Genomic DNA, 25,051 nt, shown 5'->3' with positions numbered 1-25,051 from the left:
TTGAATTACCTACAGTAATGTGATAGACTGAGGGGATCACCTTCCTCTTAATTAATCTCACTTGTAAGTTCAGGTCCTATTAGGTAATACTGAAACAAACAGATGTGTGTCTGTGCTAAAGACACACAGAAGGCCATTTAGCATCTCGATGATAAAGTATCAGAACCTTTTCTCAAATTGTCTTCATAGGAAGAGCCTGCAGAACTTTACACACACTGGAGTCCCACCCCCACCACCTCAGACAAAGCAGGGACTCACTAACCAGGTGGCAACCATGTCTCTCCTGTCCCCAACCAACCTTCCTGGCTGGAGCATGCGTTCTGCTTTTTGTATCCTCATTGTGCTGCTCCCACAGGCCAAAGCAGACAACCTGAATGCCACCACTCAGCGTAATGGAGGGGGTTCCCAGTGTGGGGAGTACACTAACCAGGTAATTACTAGAAGCATTCAGAACACAGTCTACACATTAAAGTATTACATTACAGTTCTGAAGGAATCATTTCATAATTGTATTGCACTGCTGCAGCAGCAGAGAAAGAAATCATCTAATGGTTTAATCAAGTAATAGTACCAATACTAGTTATACAATTTGACTACTGTTTTACTATACTCTGTTACAACAAAAAGCCTGCATTTACATTTTTATCAAGTCAAAGTTCAAAAGTATTTTTCTCAGGATTAAAAAAGTAAAGACACTTGTTAAAATACTGTAATAATTCTAAATATTAGTTTTTGTTAATGTCACTAGTACATTTACTTCTTTCAATCTTTGGAAATAATAATAATATAAAAAGTTGGACAAAGAGACAAATAATTGTAACTAAACAATGCATTAAACACAAAAGCAGCTATAGTAACTTTCAGTTATATTTTAGCAATGACTCATGCACAAATATATCATCTCAGGTGCAGAATTGTTTGGATGGGATTTTAGTAAGTAAGTAAGCTGTGAGCAAAAAGTAATACTACAGTGATTGTCAAAATAGTTATTTTATGCTGTTTGGATTAAGTATTTAACCTCCGTGCAGCTGGAGGTTTCTCTTGATCAAATCTTCTCCTGACAGTTGATGGAGGATGGGATGTGTAGGCTGGTGGCCACACTGCCTCAGCTGGATGAGCAGAGATGCCCGGATATGTTTCGCTGCACAGACGAGGTTTCCTATTGGCTGCAGGAGAACGAGGAGAGGAAAGAGCAGGTTGTGGCGCTAAAGGAGACCATCTCTGGGCTGCAGGAAGAGCTGAGGAACCACCGCCACCATATCAAAGCCCTTGAGCTGCAGGTGAGATTTCTATTTTGACTAATTAGACCAGGTTCAACAATTTGCAACAATCCTCTGTTTAGATAACTGTTTAGATTTAACTTTTCAGTTCAGACTACATATAAATATTTTATCAAGATATGTCTTGAACATGGTTTGAATTGAAATGTTCTTTTACTCTTCTTTCGACAGAAAGGACTTGTTTTCTGTTTGTATACTTTCACCAGCTGTTAAAGTTTTTGCAATTGGGTGAAAACTCATTTTAATGAAAAAAAAATTGCATGTGATATATTTTTCAAGTGAGGAAACACATTGTGTACAGTTCTGCAGTGTAATGTGGTGCCTGGTAATCAAGCTGGCTTCCCCCAGCACGTCCTTGACCTTAGTCACTAACAGGATTAGGCTCCAACACTTCCACATGTTTCCTCATGCGTCTCAGGCAGAGAACCCTTACCGACAGAGATACCCAGCTAGACGGGTCATTGGCCAGTGGTAGAAAGGCCTCATTTGTTATGTGTGTTGTGAGAGAAAATGGGTTAGTGGCCACTATGAATACTATCCATGTCCAGGCAAGAAATGGACAACGCCCTGAAGTGGTTTGTCTTTAAGTCTTACAAGGGGTGACTTTTTGTCCTGAGGACACCAACAGATGTTGTAAGTCTGAGTTACAACATCTGTTGTGACATCACCGTCATCCGTGACAGACGATAAAACTTTTAAAGCAGTTTGTCTTGATGTTGACCAAGAAGAAAATATGCTATATGTTTTACACCCTTTTATAAATATTTTAACATATTTATGATAGTTCAAGCACTGTGCTGTATGTCACATATTTTACATCAGTATTTTGTATATTCTGTCTATTAGTCACTTCTCATAATGGTGTCCACTGCATCGCTGAAACACAAAATACAGTGATGCCATAATTTAAGGATGCTTGAAAACACTGTTACAGTATCTCTGCAACTTTCCTTTTTTTGTTTCAGTTGTCTGTGTTTTTATATTTGTGTGGGTGTCAGAGTGAGGAGAGAACCCATTTGAACATCTCTTTGGAGCAGCGTTTCCATGAGTTGGAGGAGCACTATGCTGAAGCCACCTCCCTGCTGCATCTACAGGGAACCCTGATCTTGGACCTCCAGGTGTTTCTTCCACTTTCTTAAACTTTGCGAGCCTACTGTATGTGCACTGAATGCTTTCTTAGTTTGACAGTTTGTCTTTCTATTTAGAACCAACTCCATAATCTGACACTTTTGGTGAATAAAGTAAAAATGAGCCCTGGCTGTTTGGCCAACATTGTCCGTCCCAACCCTCTCTTGAGTGCCCAGGAAAGCCCGCACCCAGGTACACACGGTCAGAAACACACACTTTATGATCTGCCAGCAGAGGGTGCCAAACTCTGTTAGTTGAGTCACACCTTCACACTCCTGTGTCACGTTTTCTTCTTTCAGGGGTTCAGCATGTGAGAAGCTGCCCTATAGACTGTGCCTCCATCTACTACAACGGAGTGAGGAGATCAGGTCTCTACACTGTAGTGCCATCACTGATAGGCATGCCTGTGGAGGTCTACTGTGATATGGACACAGATGGTGAATTGAATTCAACATTGAGAACATACAGATACACTATGCAGGGGTCAAATGTTTGCTTAGTTGCCACTATATTTCATAGTTTCAATCTCTTTTTTGGCAGGATTGGTTACAATATTTTGATGCTCTTGAGCAAATAAATGCACAGAAACATACAGCATTACACATCGCACGTTTTTCTCCCCTTCTTCTTGCCGTAGGTGGCGGCTGGACTGTGCTTCAGAGGCGAGTTGATGGCTCAGTGAGCTTTGACCGCAACTGGAGGGACTACAGGGATGGGTTTGGTGACCTGCACACAGAGTTCTGGCTCGGCAACGACCACATACATGACCTGAGCACCCAGGGAGACTACAGCCTCCGAATCGACCTGGAGGACTGGAGCCACAAGCACAAACATGCCCTGTACCAGAGTTTCAGGTCACTATCGCAAGCATTTGGCAAACTCTAAATATCTCTTGCATAGTTACTGTTCTAATGTGTTTTGTTTTTCTATTACAGTGTGGAAGATGAGGAGCATCAGTACCGTCTCCACGTGTCAGGCTTCAGTGGCACGCTGCAGGACTCTTTCGGCTGGTACCATGACAAACAGGGCTTCAGTACACCAGACAGTGGCAACATCTGTGCTGAGATCTCCCACAGTGGATGGTGGTACAACCAATGCTTCTATGCCAACCTTAATGGTGTCTACTACAGGGTAAGCGTCCACACTTTGACCCTGATGTTGTTCTTTATGTCACAAAAGTGTTTACAACTCCTTACAACTTGATCTGCAGGGAGGCCACTACACCCCTAAAGGTCGGGGCCCGTTAGGTCCTGATGGGATTGTTTGGTACTCCTGGAGAGACTCTGACTATTACTCCCTACGCAAAGTGAGCATGATGATCCGACCACGCAGCTTTCGAACCCATTTGTCACCCTGAGCCACCTTTACCATGACAACGGTTAGGTTGCAGAAAGCGTAGCAGCATTGCCAATGATATGAGCATTTTATTGGGACATCACAGTGAGGATAAAGTCCAGAAAAAGTCATGTGCAAAAGTTCTTACCCCTCTTTTAATTCTATGTTTGTTTGTGTGTGCCTAAAATCATCTGATTGTGGCAGGTCCGAGATTAGGCCAATACAACCTCAGATGAACAACATCGGTCTCTCACATCATTGTTGCGGAATTCTGGCAATTTCTGAACATTTCTTCAGTTCATTGTGGTTCGCTTATGAACAGCTCTCTTAGGATCTTAAGGAAATGCCGTGTTTGGTTTTTGCGCAACATGGTTCTGGGCATTAGGGCCAAACAACTCCACTTTGGTCTTCCACAAGTGTTTTTTTCAAGATGCAGTTTTGCAAACCTCAGTTGTGCTTTTTTTTTTTTTTTTAGTCAGAAGAGGCTTTCTCCTGGCAACACTTCCAAACAGAGCGTACTTGTCTAACTGGGCTTCATTGACTTTAACATTTAACATCAGTGAGGCCTGTAGAGTGTGAGATGTAGACTCTTGGGTATTTTTTTGTTTTGTATTTTACTGAGCATTGCACAGTCTGATCTTGGGTTAACGGTCTTGAATGCCTTCCAGCTGTGAATAATCTTCCTCACTGTAGAACGTTGAACTATACATTATTTGGAAAATACTTTTATAACTCTGTTGCTGCACTCTGATGTGCAGCAACCATTGCTTCTCTAAGACCATTGCTTATGCCTTTCTATTTTGGCATTGTGGTAATACACAGCTGAATGCTCCAAAGCAGCAGACTGACAAAATTTCTGCTTTTATTGAGGTCTGCAAACCTGTCCACAATCAGTTAGTCAAGGGCTGATAATTGGCAGCACCGTGAAGCAACTTCCCCTCTAAAATCCTATGGATGCAGTAAGACGATACTTAGCATTGCCCATGTTTTCTTGCCTTTTGCCTTCATTTTTGATAAATAAATAATGGCTGGGGGAAAACAAGTTGTTTTTATTTGTCTGAGGTTGTATTTCCCCAACACTAAAACCTGTTACAATAAGATAATTAATGTGGTTTCACAAAGGAGGGGATAGTATCTTTTGCACATCACTATATGTGTTCGTTTTTTTAGTGACCAAACTTGCATGTCAACCTGTGGAAATGGAAAACTACTTATTCTTAAACTTTAAACGCAAACTTTGGAGTCCTTTATGGGTAGGGTCATGTGTCACTCAGTTGTAAATATTTGTAACTTTTTTTTCTAATATTTATTTTGTACATTTAGTGTGATACACTAGTTGAAAACCAGCCAAAATAAAAACCCAGATTCCACATTTTTTTGTTCACAGTGAGAAAGGGGCTTGAGTCACTGAGAGGAGGCATAGCCCCATTTATATTTCTTTATTTCTTTTGAAGTTCAGCCAACTATGAACTTTATGTAATTTTTACTTTGAATAATAAATATATTATTGGTGTTAATCACTTGTGACATAAGAACATGGCATTACATTAGATAAACATATCTCAACCGGTTGATTCATTAAATGCTAATGTCAATATTTATGCTCAGACAGAAAAGATGTGCTGTTGGACTGTGTATATGTGCTGTACAATAAACTCTACACAACGTGTAACAGAGGAAAACTAATTCACAAAGACAGAACACTTCTATTTTTTTAAGCCATTCCTTTTTGCCGAAAAGCTGCAAAAAATATGTGAGGCGCAGTTGGAAAAAAACCCCAGATAATGCTTATCACTCAGTGCACACACTGCTGCTTATCTGAGGCATCTGGTAGGCGGGAGCCTCTTACATTCAAATTATTTCATGCAGGGGTTTCCACTGACCTTTAGCATATTGGCAGGTTTGTGTCAATTTAGCATGCACGTGTTGGGCGGCAAGGGTGCAGGTCGTACAACCTAAAAATCTAATTGAACTTTCAAATTTAATCTTTTTTGTGCCAAAGAATTTGAAAATTGTGAAGCAAGTGCCCCTAGCTCTATTGAAGCACCAAAGACATTAGAGAAATATGAGAATCCATGCACCGTCTGATGCATAGGATCTCCTTCTTGTATGTGGCCCACACATCCAGCTGCACCTAATGGCAGCATGAGCTGAATTCAGGGTGAAAGGCTCCTTTCAGTTCCTCTACTACATAACTGCACAAACACACTCTTTGACCCTCACACAGGCTGCCGACTCATTCTCATTCCTATCCATGAATCTGCAAGAGCAAATAAGGACATTGCTGTGAGGAAATCGGACAGTGCATGGTGTGTTGTACACTGAACCCAACAGAGAACAAGGTGAGGTTTCTTTATAGAATGTAAATAAAAATACAAAAAGCACTAAAACTTCCAATGAGTACAAATCATTGTTTAATAAATCAAACTGGATGTTTGCTCTGAGTTACACAGTATTACAAATACTTCTATACATAAAATAGTATCTCAATGAAAAGAAGCACCTGATAGGTCTGATAGAATATATATATATATTTATATTTATGTATATATTTTAATATATCAAGTGATAAGAGAAGAGTGAACAAGATTAGTGACTGAAAACTGGTTGGTGAAAAAAACCAAAAAACTGTATTCATGACATAATCAATGGTTTTGTCCCAGACTCTTGTTAATAGTACAGCTTGTTAAAGAAACATTGCAGTTACACCTTCTCAACAAACCTTTAATCTGTTTAAAAACCAGAGAAAAAACTCCAGAACTGGAAGTGATACCGATTCATTGATTTTTGGCTTAAATGTACATAACCTAAAATAATGAACCTCAACCTGAGTATCATTTATCTCTTGTCCTTAAATGTAAACTGCAGCGTCATAGTACATAGGCTGTCGGGCAACTAAGTGAAGCTTTTTCCATTTTCCTCAAAGGGGCAAGGCACGTGACAAGACAGGAAAAAGGATGAGCTTCCTGTTAGGTTTTGAGGAGGCTAAAAATGAAAAGGGGGCTAGACACTGCCAGCAGTGGACAAACACAGGACACATGCTCTCCTTTTGACAACTTTTCCCCACTGCTTCTATTATCAATGTCAGGCAATTCTTGAACATTAACAGTATTTATAAAGGCAAAGATAATCCAACTAACCTTAATATTGGCTGAGAAATAGTCAGTAAAGCATTGATATGCAGTCAAAGCCACATTTAGCAACATACTCCCTGCAAAATGGCTTTGGTTTGTATTGTCAGTTGCACTACATCACTGTGCAGATAACAGTTTGGCTACATGTGTTCAGCGTTCCTCTGCAATTATGAACATGGTACTAGGTTTCAAAAACAAAGTATTGCTTAAAATAATGAGAGTAAAATAATGAGAGCACAGAGATGTTGGCTGCCCCAGATGTACAGAACTTGGATTTGTATCACAAACTTCTGGGGTTTGACTCATGCAATGAGTCAAAAAAGGAATTCATGGCCACAAACTGTGACTTGTATGTTAACTTCTAGTGTCTCAAGCACTGAGCATTTGACAGAGGCAAGAGTGTGTGTAAATGGTGCGTCTTATTCTGTGATAACTATCAAAACCACTAGTGTCAAAGCGTGTTTCAGCAGCTGCGGATGTTCATAAACATTCGAGGCCAGTGGACATGAGTAACACTATGAGCTGGGACTGCTGCCTTTAGCAGTGAAGGAGATGACGCCAGAGCAAAAGAAACAGAAGTGAAATTTAAATTATATAGAGAGAAAAAAACTGCAGTATAAGCAACAATTCGTTGAATGTTGTAATTCGTCTTGTCTTGTAGTGCAAGACTGAAAGCTTTCACATTGTAGCGAACTGACTGTGTGCTTGTCTCAGCTTTGCAGCAATCTGGGGAATGAGAAGAAGGAAAACTGGCATGAAAACAAAATTAAAGGCTGGTTGTAACAGTTCAGTATCAAAGCACAACTGCTCCCCAGGCAATAAGGCAACAAGGTGGTCAAGGTGTCACAGACTGCAATTTACTGTGATAGATGGTCGATAAAAATGCCTTTACCGTCTCGTAAAACTTGACTTGTTCTTCCAGGTACAACTGCATGACCCTGTTGTAGTCATAGATACGGTTGCTGTGGAAGTGGTTCATCTCAGCTGAAGCAGAAAGAGCAGAAACCACTGAGATGATGCAGCTTTTCATGATAAACATAAGTAATTCAGTGTCTCTTATTGTGAGACAGTGTGGTACCTTGTAAGGCGTAGGACATGGTGCCGACTCGTTTAGCCATGGTGACTTTGTCTTGAGGGGTGATTTTACTGGTAGCGACCAGCTTGTCACCCTCCTTTACCTTATCTATGGCTGCCTGAAAGAATTTAAATTAGGCAAATAAAAACGTGACTCTTTTTTTTACATGACAGGTAGGATTTACAAAAGAGAACATCCATCTATGTAATTAAACAGGAACCGCATCGTGATGTAATTTACTAAAGACACAGTTTTAGTGGCCAAACAATACATTAAACTTAACAGTCAGTGTTTGTAAATGTTGTTTTGACTTATTTCTTCATAAATGCACATACGTAATGACTAATACACTACTCAAGTCAGTGATATTCGACTTTAGGTTGAAATCTATGCTAAAGTGATATTATATTATGAAAGTAGGGCATTTAAGTAGAATATTGTGGCAGGTATACCACAACCAAACATGTCAATGTCTCAATATAACTTGTCAATTGTTAGGTGTCGTCTTGGTCTCATGATGTCAAAATGTGAACATTATGATAAAGAGGATTGTTTAAATACAAATTGTCATTGAACCAGAACATTTAGTTTGGAGAAATTAAAATTTAAATTAAATTTACCTGTAAACGTTATAGCACATTTTGGGAGCAGTACTTAGTATTCAAGCAGTTTCATATGAACACGAAATCTGTGATTATGCTAAACCTAATAGTTGCTATGTGGTCTAATCCTAACAAGATTAGCATAAAAGTGTTAAGATTGCGGTCAATTTTAGTTTTTCATAGTTTCTTTGGTGCATTTCTCAAATCAGCCTTAAAATTTGCAAAGCAGTAAGTACAAACAGCTCAACTCAACAAAAACTTGCTTGAATTCTTTCACTTATCTCTCAAAATTAAATATTTCTATCAGTGAATTTGTCACTTCCATCACATGGACAAATCCTTTAGTCATCATGTACAAACAAGATAGTCAGAATGGTTAGTCATGTTTTAAATATAACAAACTGCTCTAAATATTTTTTTGTAAACTATGGCTTTTGATGAAAGCTAAGGTGTTGATGTCGATGAAATGCAGAGGGCTGCATATTTTCTCTATTCCTCATTTATCAATTCCAACAGTACAAAGATTCACATCGCTGTATTTTTTTTAGATGCCAATGATTGGACAGGATTCACATCTACTTACATCTTTTTACTGTAGACGAGATACAGAAAGAGTTTTACAGCACTGCATATCACAAAGTAAACATTAGTTTTTCATTTCCTTGTTACTCCACTATCAAAAATTTTAACTGTGCTCTTTCAATACAAATTATGCTTGCCAACTGTAGGTTTATGAGAGGCATAAATGGGACAAAAACTTTCCCAATTGGATCAATTAAATGAGAAACTGAATTGCTAATATAATGTGCACAAGTGACTAGATGATGTGGGGAAAATCAAGTCGATTTGAGAATTTAATATAGGATCTGAAAAATGTACCAAAAACGGCAGAGAAAATTTGTAAAACACTGTCAGTCACTAAAATCAATATATTGCATTACATATTTTACTGTTCACTCTAACCAGTTAACTTACTTGATCAATTTGCTAGAATATTAGCAGTAGTAAAAACCTTCCCAGTTTACATCTGTACTGATAAACATTTTGATTGTGTTTGATATGTCAAAATGTTACAATATTCTTTCCCTATTTACTCTAAATGTGAAAATTGACAAGCTAATATTTGTGCAACAAACTAATTGGATTCAGTAATGTGTAAATATTCACTTAGTAAAATCTTATGGTAAAACTCAAGTTTGAACAGTTAGGAGTAACCGCATCTTAGCTGCAGAGAACCAGTTCCCCTTTTGAAGAAACCACCCTAAAATATTAGGACACATCTCTTTAAATTTGATTTCAAATAAACCTTTCTACATAATTTCCTGATGTACCTTATGGACTCCAATGGTGTCTGGGAAGCATCCAAGAAGACCCTTATATTCATTGTTCGTCTCCATGAGGAAGTGGAGGTCCTTCTTAGGCTGGAAAAGGAGTAAACACAGACAAAAATAAGAATGATAAATGTCTAATAAAACAATGAGATCTAAATTTGCGACAGTGAATGACTTGTTAAATCCAGAAGAGGAAATAATGGCCAAACTGATGAGAACGCATGGAAATACTTCAGTGTAGTCTAATTTTATATAGCACAACCACCTAAAGACCACAGATTCAGTGAGTGCACAAAGAGTAAAATGTCGGCAGAATTACACCAAACAAAAGCAAAAATTCTGTAATTATTTTTATCATATGGTACAATACATCTTAGCTATTTGTACACATTCTTCTCATTTCCTTGGGTATTTATAGGGCCGCTGTGTGCAACCTCTGTGGATACCACAACAGATAAGCTGCATTGTTTTTAGCCTTGTTATCTCCTGAGAAAAATCCAGGTGTAGACGATGACATTCTCCAGCACTAAACTGTGTCACAGGCATCGCTAGGCTAAATCTATCAATTCTACAGGAGAGCTGACAATGTTTGTACAGCACCACAAGCTTACCAGATGAATCCTTCTTCTGGAAGCTGCTGGGACACCACACAGAACACAACAAAACAAATCTAGGTTTCATTTTATAAACACACCACTCTGACAGCTAATTCACATTGATACACTATCAAAGCAAAGCTAGGAAACACTAGAAAGTTGTTTTTCCATGGCTTCTTCCTTTTACAGACAGAGCCTTCATGAGCGGGGTTAGATGGGTCATTAAAAAGTCACAAGAATGTAAACACTGAGTGCAAGCAGGAAATGTTCACATGGATTGTGAGTTGTTGGCTGCTAAAAAGAACTAAAATCAACTTTAACACCTTAGAGAGAAAATTGGCCTTGAGGCTACAGTACACTCCCTTGCTCCCCTTTTGAAAAAAGTGCTGTATTACCAACAGCCAACAGGATTTCTAAATACCCACAGGAAAAACTACCGAAGGCAGAAACACTTGTGTAACTTCATTATGTAGCAGTTATAGCTCATTGTGTTACAACAGGAGTGAGAACCTACCTGCTCTGCAACCAGCTGAGCAATCTCCTCGTAGGTCTTTCCCGCAGCTGTCAAAGCATCTGTCAGGGTTGACTCACCTAAAGAAATGAAGGCTTTACATTATCAAAATGTTTTTTTACTTGTTTATAGGTAAACTGCATGTTCTTTTGCCATTACCATAACGCCAGCAATCTTATAAAAGGTGTAATCAAAGAGGTGAAAAGACACAACTAGCAAGTGTCAGCACTTAAAGAATTTAAAATGAGATCTGGCGTCATATTTGTATCCTAATACCTTGGTATCCGCTACTTGTGAAGACAGAGGAGAGGTTTTGGAAGGCTTTGCCAATCCTCTGGTACTCTTTAGGCAAAGCTGTGGAGGAGAAGAAATGGAAAAATAAACACAGTTACACACACATACTCAATGTGAATAAAGTTTTTCATAGTTGACAAAACACATTAAATTTCTCTTTAATGTAAACAGTCATTACAGCACAAAGTAAAGGTGTTGTGCATGGGGTAAACCATTTATGTAGCTTCAGAGGGTCTACATACGGCCTGTACATCTCTTCCAGTGCTCATGTCCCACCGTGAGAATTTCCTTCACACCATCATCCATAGCTTTGGTAAACCTGCTGAACTGCTCACATTTCTGTTCCCTGTGGACATAGAACATGCTGTTATAGCAAACAAAACCAGGTGACTGGAATATAAACTGTTTTTTTTTTTTGGTAGTTTAGAGCAAAGTTTGATTACACTCACACTTCTACAAGATCCATGTCTGGAGCTTCAGGCTCTATCGTGGTGAAGATCATAACTCCCACTGTTTCATCCTTCTCTGCTTTTCTCTTTCCCATCTTCCAATCCTGCTCCAATTAATTTTTCACTTTAATTAAGTAATACAAAAATCTCCAAAGTTACATAACAGTAATCGCAGATGATCTTGTTCAAGTTTAAGTAACTGTTTCAGGTCATACCAGATGTACTTAATGACAAAAGCAGAATCTTTTAAATCCTTCAGTAATCTTTAACTATACATAATTAGAGACCTTAAGGGAGAAGTGGGGGGGATGTTTAACATACCTTCTCATCCTTGTAGGTAAGGAATAGCTGGAAAACTTCACTGTCAGAAACAACAGGGTGCCTGCACATCCTGGTCATCCAGCCTTGCAACCGCTCCATACGCATCTTAATAAACTCTTCCTCAAAACGCCCTAGAACAGAGGGGAGGACACAAAGAATTTAGTCTTAATTTCCTTAATTCTGATCATTAAAAAAAAAGTCTTCCATCAAAGAGATTAGGGAACCTACCTGTAACTTGTTTGTCTGGTAAAGAGGGGATAGGGATGGCTGACCCAAATTTGTCCAGTAGCCTCTCATAAAGCCAATCAAAGTGCTTGTATCTATGATTGACTGGTCGGTTTGTGGTCTGTAAACCATTAACATGAGGTTACAGGTACTGTTAGTCATTTAAACCAGACTCAATTGATTAAAATCATGACTTCATCAAACTACAGAAAAAAAGCAGACACACATTTTCAGTTTTTTTTTTTGCAGCTATGCTGCTACGGAAAGCTTACATTAGGTGTGACCTGATACTCGATGTAACTCTTAAGGCCATACATCTTCGAGCCTTTCTTGGGATCAGCCACCACACAGTCTAGCTGAGTTTCTGGGTAAGACCAAACAGGGCCAACTTCTCCCATCTGTACAAGGCACATAAAGTTTAGAAACAAGGTACTCTGCATTTTGTAGCATAAACTGACAAAAAGAGAAAACCATGTCAAATCATGTCTTAATATTATCTGTATACCATATATACTATAAAATGGTTAGCATTTCAGGTCACTAATCTCCCAACTGGGAACTTATTTGATTTGAGTAATGATATATTTAGTTCAGTCAGGCAAATTAAATTACTGTATCCCTTCAACCAATATAAGAAATAAAGGCATCGAATTATATTCTGTAAACTATTTATATGGAAATTTTGAGATAACCTACATAGATGGATAGCTTGTCTTTGCCCTTAGCAGTCTGTTTGCACAGGAGATATAGTTCTGGACCAGACTTGGAGAACCCAGGGAACCTGCTCAAAGAGAAATTACATGTTATTTTCTGAGGCAGCTTTCTGTGGTGTTAGACAAGTTTGTGTTTGTTGCTCTAATTGTGTCAAACACAACAATTATTAACAGATATTTCCTTAAGGTGTTCATGTTGTGTTTCGGGCTTTTAACAGGAAGTGAATGTTAACGCTGATGCAAGCAGGAATTAAATCAAAAAGAAAAGATTGTTTAGTTTGATCCAAGAAAAATATAACTTTCAAAGGATAAGCACATTCTAATAGTTTAATAACAAGCTTAATATTAATTAATAATTAATTAATAATTAACAAGCACAATATTTTTAAAATTTCCATATCATTGTCAATTTTTAGCTCTTACTTGTTGAGGGAGATTTTCATTGAAGTTGCATGAGCTCCTCCTCTCTGCATCGCTCCACCATCGCCAGTTTCTGACTCTGTGTAACCTCCAGATTTCATCTCATCCCACTCGTCATCCCACTCGTCATCTTCTGCCCCTGAGGTCAGATTTGGGCACAGTGTTTTGAAACTCATGTACTGTACAATGTGTAAGTATATATCACTGGATTATGTTATGTAAAATAGATGTAATGGAAAAATATTTATAATATGTACACTACTGGTCAAAACATTTAGAGCACGCCCATTTTTCTAGTTTTGTGTGGAAAAATATACAGTTTAATGTCTCATTGTACTTTGAAGTGGAAGCATAGAACAAATAAACAACTGAAGTTACAAAAGAAATCATGGAATCAATTTATAAACCAAAATGTATTCTCAAATTCTGACTCTTCAAAGTAGCCTCATTTGGCAAATATAACAGCTGAACACACTCATGACATTCTATCCACAAGGTAAAATCAAATATTCTTCAGAAAGTTGTTCTCAACTCTGTTGCAGAAGTTCCCATAAATGTGTGGCACTTGGCGGCTGTTTTGCTATCAACCCTCTGTCCAGTTCATCCCAAACCCGCTCGATGGGGTTTAGGTCTGGAGGCTGCGCTGGCCACTCCATGTTTTCCAGCTAAACATCTTGTTCTTTTTTTTCCTAAGGTTGTCCTGGCATAGTTTGGACTTACGTAGGTTTTGGCTCATTATCATGGTGCTGCTGTGGTAGCCGTTTTGGTTCAGGGTGCCCCTTACTCTGGACACGTCACTGACCCCGGATCCAGCAAAATAGCCCCATACCATCACACTTCCTGCCCGATAAACCAAAGGTTTCCAATTTTGATTTATCAGTCCATAACACTTTCTTAAGGGCTTCACTAGTCCATTGGCGGTGTTTCATGGCCCAGGCAAGCGTTTTTTTCTCATTCTGACATCTTAGCAATGGCTTTCTTGCAACAACTCGACCTGTCAAACCTGCAACTGAAATTATTCTCTTCACAGCTGAAACTGAGACTTGCTTACTAGCTGTGCTTGAAGCTGCTGTCTGTGAGCTGCCTAACACACCAGCTGTGGACTCTCTGAAACTTGACTTCTAATTTTGTCGTGGCTTTGTACCTTTATTTAGGGGTGTGTGTGTGTGTGTGTGTGCGCGCGCGCGTGTGAATATATAAATAAATAAATAAATAAATGGTATTAAGGTCTTATGATGGTTTGTCTCTGACCATTTTTATAGCAACACTCTACTTTGTGCAGTACAATACTATTAAAATAACGCTCACAACTACATTGTAGCACAATGTGTTCCAACACACCACAAGATACTTTTAATGCGGACAAAGGGGGTTGTAAGCAATTAAGAAAAGTTGGGACACCTGAGGAATTGGTAGCCAAATTTTAAGGCTTGATCATTGCTGCATAACAGCTTTAAATTGGTGTCCCATTTCTTGTTCCCTGGAAGAAGCCTTTCTGAATAATACTAAAATGTACATAATTTTTCATTTTTGGGTACTTTACTTTTTTCTTTTTTTAAACCTCTGGCAGTTTAACTCTTACCTTTGTACTATGTCAAGCTATTCATTGGACTTGAACTGCTTGAATGACATTAAAAAACTGGAAAATCTGAGGAAAATGTTCTAAAACATTTGACCAGTAGTGTATATTGTTTGATTTACAGTTTCTTCTTCATATTTCATGAGTGGATAACTACAACTTAAATGTTTGTTCTAAACAAGACTTTTCCAGAGTTAAAGGATGCATTAGCTTCAGGACATGCAGCAGTCACATTTACATTTAAAAACACAGCATGTCTGTAATTTAATTATATGAATAGTGAAGAAATGCATTAGCATTTACACAACCACCTTGCCAGCCTTGCACAATGAGAAACAAAGAGATGCAAACCTTGCACTTCACCATTGTTTTTATAAATGTGTTCAAGGTTTCCAACATTTTGTCTCTACCATAGTTTATATCTTTGTTATGAAAACATTGAGCAGAAATTCTGGTGTCAAGGCAATATGAACAAAGTGCAGACACAGCTAGAGAGAAATCAAAGCCAACTATTTAGATTAAAAAAAAAAAAAAAAAACTTATGAATATGCATAATTTTCTCATAAGCTGTGTACTTCAAAAAGGGTCTCTAGGGTGTTGGGTAGATAGTAAATAAAGAACTGAGTCTAAAGCAGCTAAAAAACATTCTAACATATACAATAGGTAAGTTAGTACAATCATTAAGAAAAAACATTTCAAAATTAAGTTATTAAATATTATATTAAAATTAGGTAAAGATTTACAGACAGCTCATCTTTAAGTGTCATACATCAGTCCCAGCTGGCACTTTGACATCACAATGTAGTTAATTTACATGAAGTGTTAATATCAAGATACAAACTGATCACCTGACACACAAGCACTTAAGAACGTAAATTAATTCCTAAAGTATTTGCTGGAAACATGCTGGAAAACCTTTTTTCTGAGTACTTATTGCCAGCCCACACACACTGAGAGCAGTAGATTAGAACAAACTTCCACCCAGCAACACACAGGATACCTGTGTAATCAATAAGGTAAGGATATGGGCAGATTCCTTTGTTAAGAAAGAAAAGAAAGAGAAGTTAATTTTTTACCTCTGCATTTCATCTGTCTGTTTTCTTTTCACTAAAACAACTAGAGAATTTAAGAAACAGGTCAAGTCATTTAGGCTTCTGAGTCATGTGTGAGGCTATATTTTCCACAGTCTGGCAAAAACAGAACCATGACTTGGTTGTACCGTCCACATATTGGAGCATCTGTGTCCAGGGACTGGGACAGACGACTGAGCAGATCACATTAGCGATTCTCTGAGTGAAATCTTATTTACAAATTGCTTTACTTCCTGAATTAAATTTGTCTAAGTTCTAAGTAAGGTTTACTGTATATTTGTGAGGTGTGTAAACCAGTTTCAACAACAATATGGCAGTGTAATATAGGGTTTGCTTCGCCAGATTCTTGATAACATAAACCCATCTGACACTCAATGGAAGAAGATTTTTATATTGTTTGCCAAGACCGCTTGACCTAAATTTCTCAAACATTCATGGCATCTTCATTGACAAAAAAAAGTTCTAAAATGAATGCACAAATTCTGTGGGATGTGGCAACATCTAGCACAACAAAGCCAAACAAGTCTTTTAATAGTAAGCCAATTCCAACATGACACTGGGTCACTATAAAAGTACAACACAATCCACAAGGCACAAACTTTAACAGTGTTTCACAAGCTTGCTAAATTTGACCATTTGATAAAATTAACGTCACACCTCCAGGGAGCTCTGCAGTAAATATTGGTTTCCCTGAACAAGCTTATAGACCGGAGCTATTTGTTTTTGCCCAGTCCCCACGGCCACAGTTTGACAAACTAACTATCTGCAAACAGTAAGTTAAACTGTTTTAGATACATAATACCTCAGAGTTAGTGTTTCAGCTTCCTATGCCTTCAACTACACTGAGGAATTATGAAGTACAGTCTGTATAGTTCCTGTATAGTTAATGGTCTTAATATACAAAAATAAGAGATGTAAATAAACTTGAATTATCCTGTTAAACATCCATCCATAGTAGAGCCTAAGTTAGGACCAATCCCTGCTGTCATTGGGCAAATGGCGGGGTACACACTAGACAGGACATCAGTTGATACGGAGAGATTAACAACTATTTACACCCACATTCACACCCACCAGCAATTTAGAGTCACCAATTAACCCAACGTGCATGTCTTTAGAGCCCCAAACATCCAGTCAAGATCAAAAATGGGGACCGAACTCCTAACCTAACCCGCCTTATAAAAAAATTATACTAAAAATAATCCCTAACTTCAAAGGAATGCAGAAGCACCTAAAATGCCCTTTGCTGCTCAGTTTTCATTTCCTAAATCAAGTTTATTATGTGGATTTGAAAAGCAGTATTGAGTGGTGTAGGTTCAACCTTGTGTAAGAAACATAAAGTTTCTAAATGTCACCAGATCACAGTGGCACTTAGATGCACTTAAGTAACCATGGTATTCAAGGAAATCAGCCTTCTAGAGAAAGCCAACTGTAGCCTTGTTTCTTAAGTCCATCTAAAAACACAGAGTGATGTGCCATAATGTTTCTAACATCAGGGCTACCATCACTGAAGTTAAACACTTCTCGTACCTGGGCCCTGGTAAGCCTGAGGGTGCCCATGTGATACAGACGCCCAGGGGTCAGCAGCACTCTTCCCAGTCTGTGTCCCCTCCGGATTGGATGCCCAGTTGCTGTTAGAGCCCCCCGAGGGGTCTGAATTCCACACTGACCAAGGATCATTACCATTACTAGCCTGGAGGGAACAGAAAGCGAGAATGTAAGGGATGAAAGAAGCAGAGATATGCAGCCTGGTTTGCAGTCTGTTTAATCGGAAGCTGACAGTAGTCTTAAAACAACATGCTTTTTCAAACACATGATTCAGAGCTGGCCTCAAAGAGGGAGGCTGTTTAGAAAATCTATAAACTTGGCAGAGACAGTGTGACTTGTGGTATACAGTAAATTACATTTCTCTTCATACATGCAACCATTAGACATAATAAAAACAAAAAATGACATGCGTATAATGATAAATGTGCACACTCACACACAAACACTACCACTGTCAAGACCAGACACACTGCCATTTTTTCTTCCGGGCAAAAGATGCAACTACATGTCATGCATGCACGTTAGGCATACTGTATCCACCACTATAATATCATGTAGGCTTATACATGCAATAGTCTGTTTGTGCCTGTTGTAGTTTGCAATTAAATTAATGCTAACCAAACACTGCTGCCTGAACACAGAAGTTGTGCAGTGTCATTACATACAGCATGTGATGCACATTCACTTGCACATGACAAATTAAGAAACCAGTTTTAGAACAGTTTTAGAACAAACTGCTGCAATGACATTGACAAATACACACATTACTGAAAGAACTCTAACAGCATTTTGCAAGTGTAACCTCCTTAACTGAACATAATATTTTCTAACAGTCAATACAAACGTGAGGATTTATATTAAATATGATTCTGATTGACTGTTTTCGTGTATTAAATTATCAGTGCAATTGGTCAATTATTTGTAAGATATAAAGATCTTTGACTCTGATCTTGAAATGTTTTCACTGTGGTGCTGATTCAGACAATTTAGATAAAGAGTGTGGAAATTCATTGGTGACTTGTGAATGTCTGTACTGTAGTGCAAGGCAAAAAAAGAAAGATCATGCTTTCTGCAGGCAGGGGGAGGGGGAAATTTTCCAAAGCAACCAATCAGAGCTGAGGGGGTTTGGTGTAGAAAATGGTGATGAGGGCATTATAGAGTTTGCCTTATGCCTCTAACCACGTCCACCACACCAAGTGGAGGTTACCTCATCGGGGGACGAAAGGTAGGGGGAAACTGGGGTATCTGGGGTGTCCGGCTGGGGACTCAAGCCCCCACTATCCACCTTAAGGGGAAAAGAAGGTGACATCATCACAAACCCGCGGTAGTGAAGGTTTACGTGCAAGTTAAAAATGATGCATTTACACATTTCCTGCCTTGAATCAACCACTTAGTGTGCCTAAATTTCTACTGATCCAGCATTTCACTCATTTTTTTGGAACTTCCTAACGACAAAAAGATTTCCTCATTGTATTTCAGTGAACTAAAAGCCTGCGTCAGTTACAAATGACGTGCCCACAGTGACCATCTTCTACTGCAGCTGCTCTCACTTCTGCATCTTTGGGGTTCACACATGCTGCACGAACATCAGTAAAACTCTCATTGCTTACTTCTGCTTTTTCCTTCAGCATCACCATATTACTCATTACTGTTGACTGAAGCAATCGGGAACATAGCAGGTGTACGTTATTATATATATATATATATTTATGCTTACTTCTCCAGCTCTGGTCTAGGACAGAAAATTCAGAAAAGCCAAGGACATATTGGCAATTAATCGTGTCAATATGGCAAAGAATATCCCAAACCAGGCATTTGATAAAATACGAGCAAGAGTTTAATAAAACATATATTTAATAGGTGGATGTCTTACCTGGTTTTGTGCAGGTACCGATGCAGGAGCGTAGGCATCAAATAAGGACTGAATTTCCGAATGAGCAACATTTCCTACACTTGGAGTAGGTGCTGTGGTTCCTGCTGCCGGGAAGGATGGAATCGCCTTAGTGAACTACAATGGATAAAATACAAAAAATATTCCAGTTAGAAAATCAAATCAAGATATTCCAGCATGATTTAATGGCTTTTCAAGATTCATTCTTCTGCTGTAATGTCATCATGTCTCCTTGGCATTTCCTTTGCTTGGATTTAATTTTTTTCAGTTTATCCGAAATGTAATAGCACTGCCAAGTAAAATTCACACATCAAAATCTTTTTTGCTGTGTTTCAATAGAAAAGCCTGGTGGCTATTTTTGTATTTCAACATATTCTTGTTTTTGCAGATCCTATTGTTACAAGTAGAGTGCACTGAAATAAAAAAGCAATTTGCTTGAGAAACACGCTGATGTTTTTATTAGATATTATATAAGCTCCAAACGCAATTGTCATGAGTGTTTTTTCATGATTTGGATGCAGAAGACAGTCTGGGGGTAGCTGCAAAGTTAACCTTAGGTCAGACACACACACACACACACACACACACACACACACACACACACACACCTGCATGAGCTTGTTTTGTGGAGTTAAGCAGACGAATCATATCAATCCCTCTCTTGTAAACACAGACCCTGCACTGTCAGACATTGCAGTAAGTGTTGTTAAGAGTGAGGTTAAAATGTTAAACAGACTTTACTGACTTTGTTTTTAATCAAATTGTGTTTCTTTGTAAATGTCTGTAGCATGAATCATGCGTCCATGCTAAAGGCAGAGTCACTGGATCCATCCACACACACACACACACACACACACACACACACACACACACACACACACACACACACACACACACACACACACACACACACACACACACACACACACACACACACACACACACACACACACACACACACACACACACACACACACACACACACACACACACACACACACACACACACACACACACACACCTTAATCAGCAAAACTCTGAAGAAGCACATCCTGTTGTGATTATAATTTTAGAGAGGTCAAAACACCATAGTGTGTAAGCACTGCAGAGATATGTCGCACATTGTCTACATAATCTAACTGATAGAGGCACTGAAAAGTTTAACTGTTAAATATTTGTTTGTGCAAACAAAGTATTGTTGCTTAATTTCCCTGGAAGTAAATTTGCTTTAACTACAGGGCAGCATGTAGTGTTTCTTTGAGCATATCCTCACAGTTTGCTAAGAGAGTGTCCATCTTACTTCAATGTAGTCTTCTGGCACCAGCCCCAACTCCCCTCTTGAGTTCTGTGCTTCGATCCAGCCTCCACCAATATTCTGAAATACAGTGACACCCAATAACATGTGATGATAAATGACTGATTCAGGTCAGCACATAAATAAATGCATAAAAGGCACCTAAAAGACCAGGGCCCCCATTTATAAAGAATCCTAGGCACACAAAACTAAATGAAAAACCACAGAGTGTATTTTGACTTTAGCTTCAATCAAAGGGAGCTACTACTTTTGTGTGTTCATATATTTCTGAAGATAATGAGTTTATTTTTGTGTATTGTAATACACAAAATACTACATGTAAAAATGGTCTATTATCAATATTAGTTATACCTTAGTCATTTTTTCTTTACATCTCCATCTTTCCCTTGGCCAAAAAAATCACCCTTATATTAGCATATTAATAACTTATTTGCACTAACCATTTATGGATGGTTGTGAGATGACACAGGGAGGAATGTGAGGCTTGTGCATGTGCACAGAATGTTGGTATTTATAAGAAGCCATTAGCATACACTGGTGCCCTAAACTGTTTTATAAATCGGATTTATATGGTTTTTGTTTTGTGATCAGATTTTTACAAATGAGGCTCCTGGTTACTGTGAAAAAACAAAACAAAACAAATGCATCAGAAAGTCAACAACGTGCGACATGTGACATTTATTTAAGCATTTGAACTGGTAACAAGAATTCAACTTCTACGATGAGAGCAAACATTGTTTTGTTGCTGTGCGCATGAGTCTATTAGTCATCTGTGGAAACCAACCTTAACAGATGTAATTACTTTAGTCTAAGCACAAGAAACACTTGTAGATTAGCAAAGCCAGTGATTAATTGTTACAGGTAATAGTGTTCCCTTTGATTCCTCTACTCAGCTGCAACAGCAGTGCTTACTACTGCATTAAGTAATTCAAATAAGGATAAACCTGCAGAAACTCTCCACAGTCAGTCACAGTTTATTTAAAAAATTAAATTCTGTTTTTCTGATACACTACGTGCTACTTTGCTACTTTGCATTGACCAAAAAAAATCTGTAGGCAACAGTGTGTGAACTTTGATCTGCTTGCGACTAGCTGTTATGACATCATGTTTTCTCTTTTTGCCCCCGCTTCTGTATCATGTAAACTAAAGCTGTATTGGACTGATAGATCTGCAGTGGATTTAAATTAGAGGCTACAATATGCAAAACTATAATGCTATCTAATTCTGAGGCAAAAACTGCCTTAAACAGGCAGAAATACCACTACAGAAATTAAAATAATTTAAACCTAATTCAAATGTTCGCACCTTTAGCCAAACAATTAGACACAGATTAATTCCTAATAATCAGATAACATAACGCACCAACTAAAACACAAATTTTACATCAAATACACAAAACAGGTGCCAGTAACACAGTCTTAAGCAACAAAACTTGTTAACAATAAAACTGTTAACAAGCTGAATAAAAAGCTAGAAAATGGCAATTAAATCTCACTGAAACCAGGCTGGCATGAAAATCAAATGCGAAAAGAAAAAAAGTCCTGACAGTACAGCGACAGAAATAAACTGTCGCAGAAACTACTGGGACTCAGCATCCACTGACAGTAGAAGGACGGCAGACGAACGCTGGTATGGATTTACCTGATTGGTGATAGTGAGTGTCTCGCCTTCTGTCACTGACAACTCGTTGTTTCCAGGCTCAGCAGTGAAATCGTATAAAACCTTTGCCTGAACACACAAACACACACACAGGTTTACTGTATGTTTGATAGTGACTGTTTTAAAGCCAGCAATCAAAAAGACACATATATCTGTAAATGCACAGAAGCCGTCACAGTAGTCTTATTAATGTGAAGTGAAATGAAGGACGGAGTAAAACAGGTCAAACTAGTTTTTCTGAACTTATGCTGACTCCAACCTAAAACATAGCCAGAACCATCACATCAACTTTTTTCCCCCTGACACTGACCCACATCTACAAATCTGCCCTTCCCCGAGGGACCCAGAGAGGCAAACACATTCAACCACGAGATCTGGCAGGCGTGAAAAGTGTTCTAAATAAGTCTTTGTTTTTCACAGTTTACTTCATGACTGATTTTTAGGCCCATGCACTAATTTATTGTGTGATGTGTTACCAAATCAGTATTAAATCAACAGTGTGACAGCCTAATGTTGTTCATTTACCAAATATATTAAGTTTAAGGCCATTTGCTCTTCCTCGAACAGAGATTTATTTTATTGCCTGCCCCCTCCCCAAGTTTTTAAACGGGAATTACAAAACAGAACGACTTATGAATGTTCCTGGCCACAGTCTCAGCTCTGCTGGCACAGTCATTATTCTATGGAGTGAAAGCATTGTTTCCATTTCGAAATCTGCGTGGGCCAAGCATGATTTAAAACTTTCCAGGTGAGCATCTGAGCCTTGTAAGTTTCACGGTGGAGAATAATAATCTGTGGGTTTGTCAACAACATGTTGTTTTCACTTTCGTCTGCTGAAGGTAGATTTTCCCACAGTGCTCACCTGAAGCTCACAACTTAGAGCTGATTATAATGTGTCTGTGAGTTGATCAAATTTGATGGATAAGAATATGGAACAAAAATACCAAACTGTGATCAAAGATTTACTACATTTCTGTTTCTTGTTATATACACAAGTAATTTTCACAGGTTTCAAATAGTGTTTGAAATTCTAATACTAATTCTTCCATTAGACTGTTTTGTACCTATGCTAGTTAACAACAACCACTACTCACCCACGTCTGTGAGTAAGAAGTTAAACCCACGCACATGACTACATTTCCCAGAATTCCACAGAGGCACCAATGACCCGCACTGGAAAGGTAGTAAAATGTCACAAGACACTTTCTTAATGAGACACATTTTCCATGTCGATTACAGCGAAAACATCGATTTTAAATTGACCGCATTCCCACGTGTTGTAAGCGTCTCTTTAACTCTTTTAAGCAGAGCATTAAAATGTGTTAGACTTTTCACATTTCGCTCATCGACAGAAGTGTTCATGGTAAACCCAACTCTGTTAACAAGTCCACAGCCTGCGTTTTCCTTAAAAAAACAACAAAAAAACAGCTACTTGTCAGGAGAGAGTGGATCGAAAAACACACCCGGGTTGACGATAACACAGCCTAGAAACGTTGTCAGACCTACCTTTAGCGCCATTGTCGAAGCTTTGATCAGTCATTACAAAAACAGGCCCTGTGGTTTTCAGGATTTCCAATCCTCAGCTGAACATTTCCCCCGCTGCTTTCCAACTGAAGGCGAAAACAAACAACGGTGAAGAGCCGCCGCACCGCAGGCTTTAGCACTTTACAAACAACGTTTTCCCACGGTTAATCCTGAAAAAGCCCGAGAAAGACGGTGGGAACGGGACTAGTTCGGTGCGACTCTTAAGTTTGAACCACGTAATGAGCTGCTGACAGAAGGAGGGAGGGAGTGACCTGCACCACGGACAGAAACCGGAAAGGTAGTTTCAGTCCGATATGGCCCTCGAAGACATGACGGAATGATATGAGGACAATGAACAACGTGAATGGATACATACAAAATATTAACCAAAGATTTAGTAATAAATGACAAAAAAACTTTACATAATAAAAACAGCCTAAACATAATTATAAAAATTCTATATTACATTATAAATACGCCCAGAAAACCATCAAAGCCATCTAATATTTCCTTAATAAATCGAAATCTTCTAATTCATCCTCCAATGAGTTGTTTCTTTATTTTGGCTGATTAATAGGCTCCTTTCCATTGCTAAAATATTTTCCGAGGATCCTACTAGACAAGGCTTGTAGATGTTTTTCATTTCTAACCATTAGCAGGGGTTATAAAGTGTTATTATAGTTATAAGGAAATTACTGTGGTGATTTTATTTTTTATTTTTTGTACAATGTTGTTGACGGCTCACAGCTGGCACAGCACAGCAGCTCCAAGGGAGTGACCCTGAACTCATCTCTTATACTTAAGTCGCCCTCTGCAGGGCTCAATGTGTAGTCACTTTTTAAGGAAAGGTAGGATACAGCTTAATTATCATTGTGGCCAGAAACGTACATAGGTGTCGGTCAATGTTAAACTATAGTACTCTTTGAGCTATAGTGTCATTCGAGATAACCGATACAACAAACTGAAATTTTAGCTTAATCTGAAGAACCGGCGTTAGTTTACATTAATCGTAAGTTACTGCAATTTAAAT

At 38.4% G+C, this 25,051-nt stretch overlaps 2 protein-coding genes across 6 annotated transcripts; one reads left to right on the top strand and one right to left on the bottom strand.

The window, feature by feature from the left end:
• The first annotated feature begins 201 nt into the window (after positions 1-201).
• Positions 202-5,309, top strand: si:ch211-203k16.3 (angiopoietin-related protein 7). Its single transcript, XM_067483065.1, has 8 exons — positions 202-430; positions 1,065-1,280; positions 2,279-2,398; positions 2,486-2,600; positions 2,708-2,845; positions 3,046-3,262; positions 3,344-3,539; positions 3,619-5,309. Exons 1-8 carry the CDS (start codon positions 275-277, stop codon positions 3,763-3,765), a joined length of 1,305 nt encoding a protein of 434 aa, XP_067339166.1. The 5' UTR covers positions 202-274; the 3' UTR covers positions 3,766-5,309.
• Positions 5,310-6,139: 830 nt separating this feature from the next.
• On the bottom strand, positions 6,140-24,317 carry snx9b (sorting nexin 9b). Of its 5 annotated transcripts, none has more exons than XM_067483059.1 (19): positions 24,004-24,316; positions 22,480-22,566; positions 20,824-20,898; positions 19,506-19,640; positions 18,840-18,917; positions 17,615-17,777; positions 13,418-13,553; positions 12,978-13,062; positions 12,554-12,679; positions 12,285-12,402; positions 12,057-12,187; positions 11,736-11,842; positions 11,529-11,632; positions 11,269-11,346; positions 10,996-11,072; positions 9,886-9,975; positions 7,956-8,070; positions 7,770-7,861; positions 6,140-7,603 (listed from the first exon to the last, which is right to left on the bottom strand). In XM_067483059.1, exons 1-19 carry the CDS (start codon positions 24,013-24,015, stop codon positions 7,556-7,558), a joined length of 1,857 nt encoding a protein of 618 aa, XP_067339160.1. In that variant the 5' UTR covers positions 24,016-24,316; the 3' UTR covers positions 6,140-7,555. The 5 variants fall into 5 exon arrangements, with proteins under 5 accessions (XP_067339160.1, XP_067339161.1, XP_067339164.1 ...); XM_067483060.1 differs by having other exon boundaries at positions 11,736-11,839; positions 24,004-24,313; XM_067483063.1 differs by lacking the exon at positions 22,480-22,566 and having other exon boundaries at positions 24,004-24,317.
• Between the last annotated feature and the right edge of the window lie 734 nt (positions 24,318-25,051).

This window comes from Channa argus, chromosome 17 (genome assembly GCF_033026475.1).
Source record: "Channa argus isolate prfri chromosome 17, Channa argus male v1.0, whole genome shotgun sequence".
Lineage (NCBI taxonomy): Eukaryota > Metazoa > Chordata > Actinopteri > Anabantiformes > Channidae > Channa > Channa argus.
The sequence above is the reverse complement of the archived record's forward strand: the minus strand, read 5'-3'. Positions and strand labels throughout refer to the sequence as shown.

Bases quoted from the DNA above. Each gene is read 5' to 3' on its own strand.
- si:ch211-203k16.3 (XM_067483065.1), top strand. From the start codon at position 275: ATGTCTCTCCTGTCCCCAACCAACCTTCCTGGCTGGAGCATGCGTTCT. The intron at 1,281-2,278 runs GTGAGATTTCTA...TGTGGGTGTCAG, and splicing joins TCAAAGCCCTTGAGCTGCAG to AGTGAGGAGAGAACCCATTT. The intron at 2,846-3,045 runs GTGAATTGAATT...TTCTTGCCGTAG, and splicing joins CTGTGATATGGACACAGATG to GTGGCGGCTGGACTGTGCTT.
- snx9b (XM_067483059.1), bottom strand. The intron at 13,554-17,614 runs GTACGAGAAGTG...ATCTGACCTCAG, and splicing joins TCAGGCTTACCAGGGCCCAG to GGGCAGAAGATGACGAGTGG. The intron at 8,071-9,885 runs GTACATCAGGAA...AAATTCTTTCAG, and splicing joins ACACCATTGGAGTCCATAAG to GCAGCCATAGATAAGGTAAA.